The sequence below is a fragment of the Lycorma delicatula genome, chromosome 2, assembly GCF_047948215.1.
Source record: "Lycorma delicatula isolate Av1 chromosome 2, ASM4794821v1, whole genome shotgun sequence".
NCBI classification, from domain to species: domain Eukaryota; kingdom Metazoa; phylum Arthropoda; class Insecta; order Hemiptera; family Fulgoridae; genus Lycorma; species Lycorma delicatula.
Genome location: NC_134456.1, coordinates 38,342,723 through 38,362,417, shown reverse-complemented (window position 1 = coordinate 38,362,417; position 19,695 = coordinate 38,342,723). Strand labels below are relative to the sequence as shown.

At 31.2% G+C, this 19,695-nt stretch overlaps 1 protein-coding gene across 3 annotated transcripts in view; it reads left to right on the top strand.

Annotated features, from left to right (window-relative positions):
• The window catches only part of LOC142318734 (sorting nexin-13-like), a 95,225-nt gene that overhangs the window by 65,945 nt on the left and 9,585 nt on the right, over positions 1-19,695 (top strand). For 2 of the 3 annotated variants that reach the window (XM_075355132.1, XM_075355135.1), the window contains exons 19-21: positions 80-192; positions 646-868; positions 9,867-9,895. In XM_075355132.1, the coding sequence (XP_075211247.1) occupies positions 80-192; positions 646-868; positions 9,867-9,891 (361 nt within the window). In that variant the 3' untranslated portion in view covers positions 9,892-9,895. Of the gene's footprint in view, positions 1-79; positions 193-645; positions 869-9,866; positions 9,896-14,921; positions 19,043-19,695 lie in introns of those variants that run through there. The other variant, XM_075355133.1, reaches the window with a different exon arrangement.

Below are 19,695 nucleotides of genomic sequence, written 5' to 3'. Positions count from 1 at the left end.
CTTATTAATTATATAATCAGCTAAATTATTATTTGTGTTTTACTTACTCTTTTTTTAAATAAATGTTATATATCTTTAGACAATCATACTGGCCTCATGGACTGAAACCTGAACCAAGATTACCACGTGATGATGGTATACGTGCTCGTACAAGGGTAGCTGCTAAAGTAGCCCTTTTATCTAGCATATCTGGTAAGATTAGCATTGAATCATTTGTTAAATTTTATATATTATGTACGTAGTACCAAATATCTATTTTACTATACCTGTGTATTTTTCTATATGATATAAATTTGTTTGGTCTTTTTTCTTTTATGAAATATTTTAATGGATTTCACTTAACAAGTTTTTGTATTTCATTTCAATGAAGACGCTGTATTTAGACTTAATTGTAAAAAAATTTGGATTTGTAAAAAAAATTCCTGGTTTAACTTAAATGAACTGGTATTTTGAATTATGCAACTGACAGATTTTTAAACATTCTTTTTTACTGAGAGGATTTAATTTGAAAATTTTACTTAAGGTATTATAATTTTAAAAAATAATATTAATACTAATAAAAATTTAACTAAATATTTTTATTTGTTTATAATAATTTTAGTATTTTTATGCATACTAAATGCTTTTCTTTATTTTTTTTTACAGATGAACTAAAGCACATATTAGGTAGTGAAACTACACGCAAAGGGTTATTATCTGTTTTCACATTATTTCAACATCCAGTTTTAAATCGTCGGCTTATATTTGTATTTTTTGAAGGAATTTTAATAACTATGTTTTCACAAGATCATCCATTAGATAATATTTTCCGTCGATTACATTCAAGATCACCTCGTGTTGCAAAAACAATCTTACAACGCCCGAGAAGGTAATATTATTAAACTATTATAGTTTGTCATAATTATGAATGAAAAAGTTTATAACTGTATTCAAAAAGAAATTTGTGGTTCAGCTGATACGATTGATAGTAATACATAGTTTGTAACTATTATTGGTGTATAAAATTGTAGGTAGCTCATTTTTTAGTGACATGTATAGTACTATTATCAGATGTTAATAACAGTGATGTCGCATTTCATTCTTGTATAATAAAGGTATATTTATATGATTGTTAGGTGTACTTCTAAGTTGTGATGTGTAGAAAGATGCGTAATTTCTTTGTCAAAATTAAATTTTTTTTAAAATATTTATAAAAAAATAAAATGTTGTTACAGAAATGTTTTTTATATTTTAGTTTTTTAAGCCATTCCAATTATTCATTTTGTAACATTTACATTATGTTTTTACAGTTCATTTTTATGTGAATTTCAATGTTTTCCCCCAAAATTGTAGAGGTTATTAATGTTTTAATACCAATTTTGAAATTATATGCTAAATCCCTGTTGTTTAAGTAAGACATTTTTTTTATTTTCTGCCAAATATATTAATTTAAAGCTTTAAATTAATTGATCTGTGTTCAGATTTTTTTTTAATTACTTTGGTAAAGAATAACTTAGAATAATGAACAGTGATATATTTAGTAGTGGTGAAATTGTTACTGAATGTTACATCTACTAATTTAAATTAATTGAGTGTAGGATGCAAATCGTAAATTAATTTGTTGGTTCTTTTTTTTAAATTATAGAGATCTTTTTCTGAATTATTGACATAATTATTTTTTATAATTTACTTTAATGGTTTAAACTGATTGACCATTCTTTTATATTTTTTGTTTACTTTGATTTCTTATTTTAATTCCTTTCTATAATTGTCTTCACCTGCAGTTTTTACTACATACTATTCTTGTTTTTTATTCATATGCCATGCATTTCTTCAGGGATGCCAGGCTTTTTCTTTATTTCATAGTTTTACCACGAACCCTTTTTTCCTCAAGTAGTTCATAAAATTCTTCTTTAGTCTCTAGATGTTACAAGACTGCATGTTTATCTGATGTTATAAGACTGCACTTATTTTCCATACAAATTGTTCACAGTTTATTCATAATTTTTTTTTTTGTCTTCAGTCATTTGACTGGTTTGATGCAGCTCTCCAAGATTCCCTATCTAGTGCTAGTCGTTTCATTTCAGTATACCGTCTACATCTTACATCCCTAACAATTTCTTTTACATATTCCAAACATGGCCTGCCTAGACAATTTTTTCCTTCTACCTGTCCTTCCAATATTAAAGCGACTATTCCAGGATGCGTTAGTGTGTGGCCTATAAGTCTGTCTCTTCTTTTAACTATATTTTTCCAAATGCTTCTTTCTTCATCTATTTGCCGCAACACCTCTTCATTTGTCACTTTATCCACCCATCTGATTTTTAACATTCTCCTATAGCACTACATTTCAAAAGCTTCTAATCTTTTCTTCTCAGATACTCTGATTGTCCAAGCTTCACTTCCATATAAAGCGACACTCCAAATATATACTTTCAAACATTTTTTCCTGACATTTAAATTAATTTTTGATGTAAACAAATTATATTTCTGACTGAAGGCTCGTTTCGCTTATGCTATTCGGCATTTTATATCGCTCCTGCTTCTTCCATCTTCAGTAATTCTACTTCCCAAATAACAAAATTCTTCTACCTCCATAATCTTTTCTCCTCCTATTTTCACATTCAGTGGTCCATCTTTGTTATTTATAATACATTTCATTACTTTTGTTTTGTTCTTGTTTATTTTCATGCGATAATTCTTGCGTAGGACTTCATCTATGCCATTCATTGTTTCTTCTAAATCCTTTTTACTCTCGGCTAGAATTACTCTATCATAAGCAAATCGTAGCATCTTTATATTTTCACCTTGTACTGTTACTCCGAATCTAAATTGTTCTTTAACTGCTAGTTCATAATTTATTGAATTTAAAGAAGATAAATCTGAAAAAAGAGAGCTTTAAATTTTTTTCTCAGTTCTCACTTGATGGCTTAAAGTTTAAGACAGTCTTAAATATTATCAATGCCAACTGTTACATTGAGCCCAATTTACCTAGAGAGGTATTTTAATTTATCTAAAGATTCTAGAGAAGCGAGAAGGTGAGAACGTTTGGAATAATTTTAAAATAGTAATTTTCTGAAGTTTCTGATAGCAAAATGTTCAAAAACCTACCCAAATAGAATATTTTAAGTTGGCAATTTTTTCTTCTTTATTCAATATCATATATTCCTTGTTACTTAATTTGGTTGGAATATTTGTTAATTACTGAATATGTTTATACAAATATAACAATAAATCTTGCAAACCTGTCATATGAGTAAGAGCCTGACTAAAGTTAATTTTTTTAAAATAAATCACCTTCTTGTAAGGAAGTTCATGTTTAATGGCTAACTTCCATACAGTAAGCAGTATATTTAGTTATTACCTTACCAGTGATGATCACCAGTTAATAATACAGGAAGAAGTAGAAGTAATCAAAAATATTTCTAAACATCTGAGCATCAGTAGGGATCTTGAAATTAACAATTACTACAATTTTCCTTGAAGAAGTAATCAATAAAAGCTCAGTATTAGTAGGAACTTATCAAATAATTAGTTGATGACACTATTCATCTGGACAAAAATCACACTAACAGTTAGATCAGAATAATAATGTGTGTCTGAGCCTAGTGTTGATCTACATAGCCAGTCACTGTCCTCTTTGTGGTAGCAGAAATTATTTAAAATTTTTGATTCTAATGCAATGAACTACATCATGTTATTGGTTTTTTTAATGTAAAACAAATATGATATGATAATAGTATCCATAGCGGTTTATCTTATATGTTATATCTTTCTTGTCAACTGATACTCTATTCATGATACTGTAAGTAATATGTGTATTGAAAAAAATTAAATTTGAAACAAAAATTCAAATATCATGGACTGACCTATGTTGCTCAGCCGTATTCATAATGAAAACAATTAGTTACTCATGAGAATATATTTTTGTTTTGAATAGAATATTTTCCATCCATCCCCAGACTCAAAAATCTAAAAACCGATCCATTTCTCAAGGAAATGATATAAGTAAATGGAAACGATACAAGAGAAGGGGGAAGGCATGCCATCATGCTAGAAGTATACTTGGCATCTCAGCGCTAGAGTAACACTTCAAGCAGTTGCAAAACTCTTCTTGAAGAAAGTGCAAGTAAGCCTATAAGTGACCAGGTAATACGAATGGTTGAAACAGTTGACTGTGAAGAAGGCTGTATCATAAATTGATGCTAATCAGTATTGAAAATTGTCTTTCACCATTTAATGAATATTTACTTCTGGCCATGTATGCCCATTGTATAAGTTGTTGACATCATCTTGAGTGAAATTTGCCTTGTTGGTAAACAAAACATACTTGTATTATAGTCGATTTGTATTCTGTCAGTTGGATCACTCCAAGCGAAGAGGCCCATCTCCTGGGTGTAGATGTTGAACTGGCTGTTTATGATAAGGATAAAACTTTTGTTGTTTAAGTGTCCTCCAAACCAATGAATGAGAAATTCCTATCTGCTTAGAAAGATGTGTACTGACACTTGGATTGTGCTGAACTGCATTGATAATAATTCATCGATAATAGCGTCGTGTTGGACAGATCGTTCATAGCAGGTACAAACATTTAGTAGTGAACCTGTTTCCTGAAGATTGTAAAAAATTGTACTAATTGTTTTGAAATCTGGAATCCTGCAATTTGGAAAACATATTTCATATTCTACTGCTGTAGCTATAGCATTACCCCATTATTACACACACCCAAAATGAATACCATATTAGCATATTTCTAAATAAGTATGGCTTACTTCAATGGCAAATTGATCATGTTCAAACAAAAATTCTCATAAAGCCTTCTTCACTAACTACAGCATAGTTCACAGTACCCAAAATACTTACTTTTTTTGTTAAAGGAGGAGGAAACAGCTCTTCCGCCACTGCCCACCCACACAGATGGTAATGTTGGGTTCTCACTGACTAATAAACCTCCCCCTTCCACCCATAGGAACTGGATCTGGCTGCAAGGCATGAACACGGTTCCTATGCTGGTAATGCGAGCTGCTGCATTGTAAGGTGGTTTCCAAGTAGCAGGATCAGGTGTCCCTGGGAGTCATCGACAGACAACAACCCAATGTAGCTCCCACTGCCCACCCCCTGAGGATTGACTGACCTTCCCCCACTACTCATCTGCCAGCTTCCCTCTAATAATTACTGTGACCATGTTCTCAACCACTACCCAGCTCTGCTTGGACTCAAGCATGTATCATATTGTGTTATCAGCACTGAGATCACCAATCTGCCGATAACATACCTGCCATATCTGCTACCATATAACATAGTCAAAGACTGCATGCTCTGCATCATCCATGTTTCTACAATATGAGCACGCATCCATCTCAGATATCTTGAACCACGTGCACTTATAGTCCCCTCTTAAGGTGTCATGAGCTGACTGAGTGTCAAAGCATGCCGGACCCAGTGCCCTGACTACCCTCTCCACCTTGCTGGAGGATACAACCTCATATCCTGCCATCTGCAGGATACGAGGCTGAAAAGACCTCCTCTGGTCAAACCAGACTCCTAGATATTTTACAGCAGGGGATGGGAAGATTCTTTGCCATCCAGAAAAAAGGAAATCTTCCTGCAGCCCTTTACCTGCCATCCATGTCTAGACCATCACAAGTGCCGCATTCCCAGCTGCAATGATTTCCTCTTCCATCCTTCTCATTCTCACTCACATCAGATCATCCACGAAGGCAATTGGACAAACTCACTGAGAATAATCAAGCCCTAGGACCCCGTCATACAAGATTTTCCATAACAAGGGCCCTAGGACTGTAGAACTTCTCTGGTGATCTCATGGTCATCGTCCTCACAGGAGCCTACCACAGCCACCATATCTGAGACATACTCCTGAATCATCCATCTCAGGTAGGGGTGGAAGTCTCTCTTCAATTCCTCATGCATCACTGACCACTGCAAACTTGAATGAATTCTTCACTCAATCAGTGATATCACAGGTATCAGCCTTTGATGTCTACTGCGGTAAGCAGCACTATTGACTGTTGTTGTCATCAAACTATGGATGGCATCCACTGCAAAATGTCCAGACCTAAAACCAAACTGATGTTGGCTGAGTCCTCCTTTCTCCAGCAGTTCCTCCTGCAACCTACTGACCAACATGTGCTCAAACAGCTTTACCATGCTGCCGAGCAGACATATTGGCAGAGGAATCTTCAGACAGCCTACTCTCCTTCTTCAGCAGTACCATCCTTGCCACCTGCCAGTTCATAAGTACTTTTATGACAGGTGTAATGATGTACTATCTCTAAATAAAATTCTAATTTTTCTTTGTTTTATTCAACTTACCTTTCACCATTTTGTTCAGAATTAAATTCTCTACAAGTTTTGTGTTCAAAACTTCTTGTGTTTTGTTTAGAAGTTTTTTGTTCACATTTAACAAAGTTATTATACGTCAAACATAAAAGAGGGTGTTTACACCAATTTATTGGTTTTCACCCCAAATTTCTCAAAAAATACTGCAGATATGGTTCTGGGAACTATTTTATTCATTTTTTTCAGGTAAAAAACCATAAGAAATCACTAATTCTGCCCCTCACTTAAAGCCCTAAAAATTTCAGTACATTATTTCACCAGGGTATCTGAATTCTGAGCAAAATCTTTCACTAGCCATAACACAAATGAAGCATTTTAGGACATATGTTTATATAAACTTTTTCCTTTATTTTCATGAGTAGTATTTTTTTAAAGTCTCAGTAGAACTTTGTGGTACACCCTGTGTTTAAGTAATAGGTTTCTTTAAATGTTATGATTTATGCTTATGTTAAATCCCATAAGAAAAGATTTAATTCTTCTCCGTTTTTTATTTTTTTTATCATGGCAAAATCTTGTCATTTTCTTCCTCCTCTTTACTCTGTAAAGGAATGCTTTCAGTGATAACATCATCACCAAAACTGCTGGAACAGTCAGACCATTATTGGCTCTACATAAAGATCTAAATATTGTTTCACGCAGATATTTCAGAATATTGAACTGTTTGATCCACTCACATTGCATATTGTCCATTTGTACACTTTTATTGTCCTTTTCTGGGTTTCGCACAAGAACAGATTGTCAAGAGTCAACTTTTAACTTTATTGCAAGTATATTTGTTCAAGAGTTTTGCTCTAGGTGCATTGCATGATAAAATTATTTTTTTTCTAAGATGATTATTTTCTTTTGATAATAATATCTTATACATTTTATGACACTCTGGTCTATCAGGTGTATTTTACAATGGACTGTAAGTATTTACTGAGAAGAAAACAATTTTAATTTTTTTAATGAAATGGTGCCATACTTTTATTTGTCAGTAATAACATTTTTTGATCAACATTAATTCATCTTTCATTTCATCTTTGAACATTTCAAAAGACATTCATGTTGATTTGTTATTTCAATACTTTACTAATAAATTTTTATGCTTTTAAAATATCTCTGGTTCTCTTTACTCATTACTAATAACAAACATTTTTTCATTACTGACATATTGGCACAGACTAAAGCAGGACTTCATCCTTTGAAATTTGTGCACTTTAAATATTAAAGTCCTGTCTGAAAACAATTTATGAAATATTGTTTCATTGGCTTTGAATATCTTTTCCTTCATATGACTATCACTTATTCAAACCAAAATAGTTTTTAACTAGTTATTTGTTCAATTTAAATCAAAATATTTAGCTTACCACTTACTTTTCCAAACAAAATATTTTGACATTTCTTGAATTTTTCCAGTTTTCATTCAGTACCTTTAAAATTCAGAAATATTGATTTTTTTTTGTGAATAATTCAGCTTTAGTTTTTTACTGGGCAATTTACTTGAGTATTTGTGCTTCTTGTTTTCTGAAACCACCACAGAATTACTTGCTTGATCAATTTGCCCACATTCTGGTCTATGAGTAGTTTTAAAGTTATTGCTTTTGTTAAAACTTTAATTATTTTTTCCCAATTTTTTTCTTTATTGTGTCTACACATGAACTAGGTACATTTTTTTCAGATGTCAACTTATTTAACACCCTTTCTAACTTGCAAATTACATTAATATTTCCATCAATTTTATGTTCAGAAGACATTTGTAAAAAAATGTCAATTTAATAACTAATGTAAGCAATAGTTATAAATGGTAACTCTGAAATCAGAAAAAATACAGTAGACAGTGGATAGTTTTGAACAGATTCTTAAACAGAACAATATTTAAACTCAAGAATTTATATTTATTTAATCGGATGCATGGAAGACAAAGTAAGTTTGTTAATCTTAGATGAATTAAATGCTGACTTTTGAAGGATTGGCTTAAAATTTCTCTTAAAATTATGAGAAAGAACTGACAAGTTAATTTTGATAAATGCATCTGTCTAAAGATTATTATCGTTATTTTCAAGATAGTCATATTTATGCACTCCTGTTTTGACTACTGCTCATTGTAGATGCTAGTTTTAACAGCTTTTCATGAAATGAGAATAAGAAAAAAAAATGTGAATGTAAATGGCAGTGAACTCCTCTATATATATATATATATATAGAGAGAGAGAGAGAGAGAGTAGTTTGTATATATATTTTTTAAATAAAAGTAAAGAAAGTAAGAAAATGTTTACACAGAATAATGGTGTGGGGTTATTGTAGGTGTAATTTATTAACTGTGAATCTTTTATATGAATTACTTCTAAAACATATATTTATATTTTTAAAAATGGATCTCATCATGAATAGTGAAAAGTGCCACATTTATAAATGCTTTGTTAATGTGATTCTGTCCAATATGTTAAAGTAGAAAAAAGTGAATGAATGAATAATAATACAGCAATAGAAATTTTATATATTTAAATGTAAAAAAGTACAAATCATAATTTGAACTGTTAACAGCTGATTTAATTTACATGATTATGTTCTGATTTTATCTTACAGGATTATGTTTTATGTCATTTTTTACTTCCTTGTATGAAGTAAAAGAAGTATTGTGATTGCAAAAATTTTGGTTTTCAGATTTCAATAGAAATAGAAATTTTAACCATCCCTACATCCATTTTTGACTAGTTTCGGCGTGAGTCTATACACACGTACATATGTATCTTGCATAATTCAAAAACAATTAGTCATAGGATGTTGAAATTTTGGATTTAGGACTGTTGTAACATGTAGTTGTGCATCTCCCTTTTTGATTGCAGTAGACTAAACCAAAACTATCCAAAAAATGTGGATTTTTGATTTTTTCTTAACTGCAGTAAAATCCTTCATTGAGAGCTTTTCAATGATATATCATAATTGATACTTGTTTTCATTGATTCAAGAGTTATAGCAAAATAAAATTAATTAATGAAATATTTGGATCTTACAAGGGGAAAGCACATCAGTTCAAATCAGACTTCATCTCCTTTTTTTTTTTTTTATTTAAATATATTGATTTATTAATAATTATTAATCTCCGATTGTAATTTTTTTTACAAACAAATAATAATTCAGTAATAAAAGAATAAAAAGATAACAGAAGTTATTAATGAAATAAAATTTTATGTACTTTTCATTTTAAAAAAAAAATGTGTATATGTAATTTAATAGGCATAAAGTAGGAAGTCATGTGGTGTCCATATCAATTTTTTTTTATATTTTCATCATTTTAATTAATGGACTGATAGACAGAATATATTTAAATTCTTGTGAATTAAAACTGATGAAAATAAATTATAAATATGATTGTTATTATTTGTGTAAAATATCTTATATTTATTGACAATTTTTTTTACTATTATTTTGCTGTTTGTGTATTGTCTTAATATATTTTTTTTTAAATATGCATGTATAAATTTACTGAACTCAAATTTGTCTTTTTGTCATGCTGTGATTTTTATTTTTATTTATTTTTACAGAACTCGTGCATTCAGTCTCTTTTAAGATGGTAAAGATTTATGTTCTATATTTATTTATATTTTTCTTTTATTTTTAATTATATCTATAATGAATTAATATATGATGAGGTCATCCAGAAAGTAAACACCGTTTTTGTTTTATAATAAATTGTATTTGTTTTAACTTTAATTTATACATTATAATTTACATGTTTTAAGCTGTTTTTCCTCATAATTATCTCTTAAGTAAAAGCATTTGTCAAATTGTGGCACTAGTTTTTATGTCATTGTCAAATAAATCAGCTGCCAGTCTATTAAGCCACTCATAACCTGCTGTCTTGACATCATCATCACTTTCATAGCTGTTCCCGCAAGAAGCTCTCCTAATCTTGTAAACAGGTGGAAATCGCTTGGAGCAAGATATGGACCATACAGCGGATGATCAAAATCCCATCCAAAACCTTTGAGAAGTTCATAAGGTTTTTTTGCAGCATGTAGACATGCATTGTCATGAAGCAAACACACTCCACAAGTCAAAAGACTCTGCCAGTGATTTTGAATTTTTTTACTCAGTCACTATGTAATCAGCATTTTATCACCATCTCTATGGTACAGTTTCAGGAATGATAGAGCAGTGGACATGCGTTTTTTTTTTGTGATTGACTGTCAACATTCTTGAGACCTATCAGGTACAAGTTTTACAGTAATTTAGGTGAACAGTCACAGGACCATGAACATACAGGAAATTTATCTCTAAGTTAGTCTAACATGAAACGCTGGTTCTTTTTAACAATGTGCTTTTCTTTTCAGTGTACTCATTTGGCTGTTCAGTAATAAGAGTAGGCCTTCCTGAGTGTTACTTGTCATGAACAGGTGTTTTCCCTGCCATAAATAAATGACGCCATCTCCTTATGTATCCATCATTCATTACACTGTCACCATATATGGCAGTAATTTGATGATGAATTTCCACAGGACAAACACCTTGTGAATTAAAAAAACGTATCGATTGAACCTTACAGACAGCAGGATTTTCAATCTCTCTATTCGTTATAAACATACACAAAATCACTCGCATGTCACAATACAGCTATGAAATTTTGTACCTTGATCTTGTTTTGAGTGAAGCTGCATACACACAGTGTGCAAATGGTTCTTACTTTCTGGACAACCATTGTAGTTGTAGCATAGTTATGAAGATTTAGTAGTGCAACTTCACTTTGTATTCAAACTTGGTGCATTCATATTTTTTTGTTCATATTCTTTATTCTATAGTGCATTTATTTTAAATGAAGTTTTAATTTTAATTAATACCATTAACCATCAAATATATTTTAGTTAATGACAACGATACTTTTAAATAATATTTAGTTCTTACCTGGATTGCCCATATCATCAATTCATGCATAATTATTATTTGATTTATTTATTTATTACTTTTTTTTTGTTGTATTCTTTTCTTCATGATAATCGCTGATGATGTTAATTTAAAACAAACTTTTAAACTAAACTAATTTATGTAATGAAATGTTTTTCAAAAACGTACTTAAAGTCAGTTTCTATTACCTTTGTGTAAGTTTTTAAAACAATTCTACAATTTTGTATAAAAGTTAAATTTAATTTTTTTTTTTTACATTATACTGAACTATCTCTCATTTACTCACTTTTTGCAGTATCTCCTGAATTCTGGTCCTAAAACTGAATTTCTTTTAAAAATTCCAACCTTCAAACAGATTCTTCAAAGTAGAAAAAATAAAGAGATATTTAACTTTTCTAAAGGCATCTAAAAAAAAAACAAAGCCAGACAATTTTTTTTTTTTTGTAAGGATTTCGAACATTTTGAAAGTTAAAACTATAAAGTTTCTAATTCCTAAAAAAATTTGAAGGCTCAATCACAAATATAAATACACAATAATATAACAAAAAAATTTAAAAACTTGCTTTATACTTTTTAGTACTACTTTAATCGTTCCTGTACCAAGTTTTTGTCATTTTTTTTTTACATCAAATGGCTATCAGATTTGTCATCTGCGACCCCAAAAACCCTGCATAGCCATTTTGCAGATTTTGCAATTATTTACACCTTGCACCCATTTTTACCCCCATAGTGGGGAATGTTTGCAAAAGTAATGGTGGAATATTGTATTGTACCCAACCTTAGTAACTGTGCAAACTTTCATCAGTAGGCATTGTCAGGAAGTATGTTAAATTATTACACCTGCATCCTTAATTTACTCCCTTACAAGGGGGGATGTTTGCAAAAGTAATGGTGGAATATTGTATTGTCACCAGATCTATTAACTGTGCAAAATTTCATCAATCAGCAATGTTGGGAAGTATGTTAAATTAAGAATGCAAGATTTGAGGACAGACATGAAAAAAAAACATTGCGAGTTAAAGTAAAGCAAGTAAAAACAACTTTTTTATAACTCATGTATAATAATATCTCCTGAACCTTTGGCTCTGGGGAATTGGTAATACAGTTGCATAATTATATCTTAGGCACCTGCTAGTAAAACATTTTAAAAATTTATCGAAGATAATCTTTAATATCGAACATTTTTCATAGTAATACTTTTTTTCTTTTTTTTAAGTGTAAGGTTTTTGGTTTGGTCAGAATGTAAACAAACGTTGTGCTTTTATAATATAGGGTTTGTGAAACTCCCAAATTTCATCAAAGAAAATCCTGATGGTTAACTGTTGGTTCATGTATTGCTGTGAGTAAGCAGTAAATGAATTTGAAGCATTATTAGTAAACCTAATTATGATTCAGGTTGAATTCTGTAAAAATGTTAGGATACATTAGATTCAATAAATAATTCATTAGATCAATGAATAATATTAATATATTGAGATAGAGAATAATTGACCCAGATTTCTTACTCAATTTATTGACCGTAATCCATTTAGATAAACAATAGTGATAGAAAAAGGTATTTGGTAATCTGCTACACATGATAGAAATCAGTAGTAATAATAAGTTCTCTAAGAAAGTTATGCAACGCACTTGTAGATGAATAAGAATACTTTTTAAACTAAAATAGTTATATCTAGTTTTGTCATGAGCTGAAATTGGAAACTTTAACCAACTTGATTGATGGATACAAAGTAAAATTATTCTTTATGTAAACAAAAAACACGTTATCACTGGAAGGATTATTAAAATCCTTTGATATATTTAATGTTCTGTTAAAATGAACAAATATCATTTTTATTAGCCACAGAAGTCTTGTTCAGCCAAAATATTGTATGTGGAAATTTTTTCAAACATCATGAATATCAAATTGTCACAAAATGTAATTTAAATAATCTGAAAGACACAGTTTTCACATGCACCTTTAAAATTAATATCAGTTTTAATATAAATTAAAGAACCTTAACAAATAAATTTTTTAATTTCTTCTCTCGCCCTCTCTTTAAATTTTAAACTTATCTGATATTAAACTATTAGTTTAAGTATCAATCAAAAGTTGGTCATTTATTGTATGTCAAAAATCATTTCATTATAATTATTCACCTCAGAGTTGTCATTCATTCCTTTTAGGTATTAAATGATACCTAAACCATGGAGGCCTGGGCCAGCCTCCGTGATGTGAGTGGTAGTGTCTCAGCCTTTCATCCGGATATCCCAGGTTCGAATCCCGGTCAGGCATGGCATTTTCACACATGCTACAAATCATTCATCTCATCCTCTGAAGCAATCCCTAACGGTGGTCCCAGAGTTAAACAAAAAAAAAAAGTGTTAGATGAATTGCTTAGGCCCATGGTTAATTAATTTCACCCTGCAGTAAGTGTATCACCATAACAATTTTTAAAAATTTACAGTATTCTTTTTTTAAGACATGTTGTCTAATTATACTTTTTTCAATGTGATTAAGTATTACATACAGTAAATGACAATTATAATAAACCAGAAGACCTTACGTAGATGAAGAGAAATATTAAATAACAACCCCACATGGTGTCAAAGATTCTCATAAGGGTTTTAAAATATATACCAAAGAGACCAAAAACAGGGACCATTAAATAGCAGCGTGATGTTACCTTACTTTTAGGTAGCTATTTAATTCACTTAAATAGCTATTACAGCTCCCTGCAATAAATATATATGTTGAAAAGTGTGATTTATGTGCTGAAACGGTAATTATTTTTAATACGGCAATCAACTGATTTCAATGCCCTGATTAAAAAAAAAATGGGATTGAGTACAAGTAGCTGTAATGCTCTGCTGATTTCATATTGTCAGTTTTTTTGTTATTTTACAATGAATATTTCTCTGGTGAAGTAGAAACTATTGAAAATTAATATAAATTAAAAAAATAAGTTGAATGGAGTCAATGATACACATATTTTGAAAATTTAGGTAAATCCAATTTATATTTTAGTTACAGAGTAACAGAGTGGAAATTTTATAACATTCTCGATTAGACCTCTTAGCAGCTTTCTATTGTAGAAAAGCTTTATTTTAAATTCGTATTGTGTTCATCTGCTTTTAATTACTACTGGCTTTAAGTAATTGATTTTATATCTGTTATGAAAATTATTATTAGCACAATTTGTTATGAGCATAACAAATATACAGGATTTCAACATCGGATTATATATGTCATAAACATTAAAAAATATACAGTTAAAAATCATAAAGCAGTTGATGTCACAAACTGATATGGTATGTTCGCTTAACGTTTAATTGAATAATAATTCTAAACATGTGTATGCTTATGTATTTTCTGCTTTAATAGTTCCAATAATTTTGCTGCAAAAACACAGACATCCACTCTTGCAGGTTTCTGAATCTGATATAATCATTTTAGTGTTATATTTGTTATGTGTTCAGCATACCTTTCAGATTAAGAATTAATATTTGTGTACAGATTATTGATTATGAAGTCATGCAGAGAACTTGATCCTAAAAGCTTTTTCATTTTTATTCTTTGTCAGCCAGAAAAGATTTAACTACATCACCATTTAACTATATCTTGTTTGTGGTAAATTGAAACTTCTTTAGGTATGGACAAACAAAATATAGGTCACAGTAGAAAGAGAAGTGATACCTTCCTTATTGTTATTTTACAGCTACTCTGAGGAAACATTCAACAAGCATTATGTTATGAAAGCAGGGTTATTAAAGGAAATGAAATTTGATTAAACAACATAAGTTGCAGATGATATTGTGCTTCTTACAGAAACTACATTGAAGATCATGGAACAATGAGTTCTTGACAAGATAGTGGAGATGTGAAGAATTTCAGATAACTCTATACATAGAGAAGACAAAATTCAGTTTTCAAAAATGTTAGTGTTTTCTAGGTCAACTTATCTTTTGATATGAACATATAGAAATAATTGAACATTATATCTAACCTTAAACCTAAGCGTACACCTACTGAGATGTGTCTTCTCAGTGATGTACAGAGTATAAGCCTGAACCCATGAAGAAATATTATTACCAAATTAGAAATTTTTGAAAGGTGGGTTTAAAGAAGGATTTTGAAAATAATCTGTTTCTTTTATCATATGTAGACAGAGTAACTATCATGAAGCTTGTGAGAAGAATACTAGGAAGAAGGAATCATATACATCAATAATAGCTCTGATAACTGTAGTATCTGAGACAGTTATACAGGGTTAAAGTATCAAATGTAACAATTAATAAATCTAAGGAATGAGATTAGTAGGATGTTAATATATGTCATGTAACTTCAAAGTTCATTCATCCCCCTTAATGATTACCACCTGTTGCACCTGAAGAACATTTCTTTGATCAATTTTACTAGAAAGCTGAATAAATCTCTTCTTCAAATTTTAATTAGGTATGTTAGTACATTAATAAGAATTAAAAAATTGTATGAAACATTGGTTATTGCTAATTAAATATATTTATGGGCCACTTAGATAATATATGTTTTTTTTATGCCACCTAATACAAGTTATGGTAATTGTGAAGGCTCTGTAGGAACTGAAAAGTGCAAGGCTCTAATTAAGGTACAGTAGACTTAGCAAGCTAATAGCTGATAAATAAATGTTTTCAAGATTGAAATAAGTCTCAGAAAGGACAGAGGACTAAAGGGTAATAAAAATGGGAATGGAAATTAACATCAGTAAAAGTGGAGGAGATAAATTAACAAAAAGGAAAGAAGAAGAGTGATTTGTTGAACAGACAGAAAGTGGAAATGAAAGTTGAAGAGCAGAAGAAAGAGTTAAAACCATTTGAATTGGTTTTGCTAATGAGATAACAAGAAAAATGAGATGGGAGTGGGAAAGAGGATAAATGAGAACTTTTGATTCAGTCTAAATATGGTACAAAGTCTTCATAGCGGATGGTACACAAAAAGAGGAGGTGATGGGAAATCATTTTTAAAAAAAATTTCTTTCAAAGTTTTTCTGTTCTGTGCACCCTGAGTTGCTCTACAGAAGATAGAGCCATTTGAAGTTAATTTTAGAGTCAACCTTTTGAAAAAATGTAGTGATGAACTTTTACTGGTGATGTGAAGGTCTAGTAGATCCAAAAGTGTGGGACAGCAGAATAAGGAGGTTGAAGGATTGTTTTATTTACAGAACAGCAACTGGTAACTCATTTAGAAAAAATGAGGAAAAAAGAATCACAGTAATATTCAGTAAGACCTGAACAACCTGATGGCATGGGGAAATGTGGCAAGAAGTTCAAGAACAGTTGGATGTATGGAAAGAAATTGTACAGCAGTATGGAATAAATTTAATGCAGAGAAGTTTTAGTTGGTAATGAGGCTATGCAAGAATATTTATTTTTATAAAAGCATGAAGTATGATCTGGAGCCCGTAGAAAAGTAAGAAAGTTTTACGCCAGCTATAATAATATCCTCATACTTACTTAGCAGAGCTATCATAGATTATGGAAAGAAGAGACATCAACAAAATACAAACTTTTGAAATGAAGTGTGAAAGAAATATCTTGAAAATTACAAGGATGGATAGGTTAAGAAATGAAAAGGAGATGTATGGTGAATGAGAAATACTTAGAAAAAATAGAGAGGTTAAGGATAAGATATTAATGAAATGTTTTTAATTACATAACTACATTATTAAAGTATACAATTTATAATGGTGTTATAGTATTAAAAAACTAATTAATTTCTGATTAAAGTGATTGTAAACTGTTTAAATACTTATGAATGATAAAATTTGATTAAATAATGACATTGATGATGTCTAATAAAAAAGAGTTTTTTTTTTGTTAAAGAGGTGGAGGAACCCCATTTATGGGCACCAAAGCAGTGTCAACTCGCTAACAGGTTCCGCAAGATGATAGTAGATGTGTACTGTATTTGTGCGCACTACCGACTAAACCTCCACCTCTAGCTACTCCCTTCCTGGTACAGCTAGTGTGTATTTCATCAGGAAGAGGGTAAAATGCCCACACACAATCAAACACCATTCAGAAAGTGACACACATGAACAAGATCATGTAAGGCAAAAGCACACCACACACACACAACACAACTTAACAGCAACCATAAACTACATACATTGCTACACATCATAAGTCACATCCATCCCCTTAACAACAACACATTCGTCAAAACTTACTCAACACAACAGCAGCACACCAATCACACACCATGCATGCACATGCACATACACATACACATAAACACATACACACACATAAAACATACTTACCACATACCACTTACAACAGGCCACCATCATATGCATAAGAGGAGTACCCCCGGCCTCATCACACCCAGGTGATCCCCACACATACGGGGGACCCCCTAGGCATTCAGCTGAGAGTCTGTCCTCCGGCAATCTCTTCTTCGCCTGCCCCTGTGGGACTCCTCCCAGGCGTAAAGCTCCTGCATTACCTTCCAGGTCAACATTGCTACACGTCCAATTGCTTGCACTCTCAAGCATGATTCGTTACACTTCCTCAGGTGAAAACATATCCCTTCTGCCTATTGCATGCAATCTTTAATCTGGGACAGCTGAAGAAAACGTGATACATTCGCACAAACCGGACAACAGGAAGTACTCAAGTCCAAACCTATAAAGATACTTTCTAAATTCTCCATGGCCCACAGAAATTGTGTAAGATAGTAATCCTGCGAGCCATGGGTACGCCCTCACCAACCCTCCAGATCCTGATCATGTGATATGTCTATCATCCCCTCTCACTGTCATCCCACCACTTCTGCCATTCTCTTTTGAAATCTTCCATGATGGAACTGGCCAGTCTCCTTTCTCCTTTTTTCAGCGGTTGTTAGTGCAGCTAGGTTTTTCATCCTCTTCCTATGAAGAATCTCAAGATCTAAGACATCCACAGCCTCGCGGAAAACCATGCAGTACACTGCTGTGATTCGAAGACAGCTCCTTGTTTGTATCGCTTCGATACAAACCCCTGTATTTACCATATTTGGTGACTCCTGCCCAGACGTCAGCATCATATAGTAGCACAGAGGACACAACTCTGGACAGCAACCTTCTCTTCTGCTGGCTGGATACCCCGTTATTCGGTAGCAAACAAGCTAGTAGCCACCTCACTTTTTCTGCCTTTTGGCATATCTCCATAAGATGAGTGCCAAAGCGTAACCTTGCATCCAACCATACACCTAGATACTTGACAATGGCAACCTTTGAAACTACCGTCTGACCCTAAAGGACCATTTTCAAAGTTGGTCTTCTCTTGGTAGTTGTTATAACAATGTCCTCAGTCTTGTTTGGGGCCATGGTTAGCCCTGCTCCTGTCATCCAGTCTCTAATCACGGCATGGAACTCCCTCAGTGTGGTCACCTCAACCACGAGGGCAATAAAAAAGGAGTCTCCAATCACTCAAACAAAAAAATTATGACTCAAAATTTCATAATCTTTGATAAAATATTTTCTGTTAAACATATCAATCTTTCATCTGCTCAATTAGTAAGACCATCCAGGTTAAGCAGAATTTTTCATAATGGTAGTGCTTGTTATTCTATACATTAATTTCAGAGGCGAACTTTGTATTAATTTTATCCAGCTTTTTTCATCATTTGTAGAATTTAATTTTTATTGTTTGTTCTTTGTTCATATTTTAAATCTTTTTTCAAGTTTGTATCATATTTTGCATTATATTTTATTTTATTAAAATTCACTCAATAGAACAAGTTAAAAAGTTTATAATTATGAATAACCCTGGTTTCCTTTTAACTGACAGCTCTTTTATCTGTTGAAAATTAAAATTTTGAATGTAAGATGGTGTGTGATGATTAAATTACTCTTTATAACAAATTTTACTAAATTATTGTAATTAATTATTTTTAAAACATATTGACTGGCAGCATATCATTAATTTGCACTCTTATTGAAAATAGTTTATTTTTAATTTGTGGTAGTAATATGCAATAAAACGACTGTAGTAGACTAAAAATAAATTTAAAATTGAAGCTGCTGAGTTTAGATTGCAATATGAATTTTAGAAAATATTTGTTTCCAGAGTCTGTCTTCTTTAAATGTGAAAAACTTTGAGATTTGTTTCTATAGTCATAAAAATATTTTGCTTGCACATTGTATTAAAAAAAGTCTATAAACAAATAGACAAGTGTGTGTGTGTGTTTGCTTGTTTGCAAAGCTCATTTTCTATGAATTTGGAGTTGTGTATGGAAAAGTAAATGGCAATTAATTTCCATTATCATAAATATGAAATATAAAAAAGACACAATCTAAAAAAAAAAAATATAAAACACTCAAAAATTTTTAGTGATTATGAAACATTTCTTTTGAAGTACTTATCACTTCTATAATATAATTGTGTAACTGACGATTGACTTTGTTAACTGATTTGTTCTTGGTACTAAATAAAAGAACTTAAGTAATGTTCGAAACTTTTGATAATAAT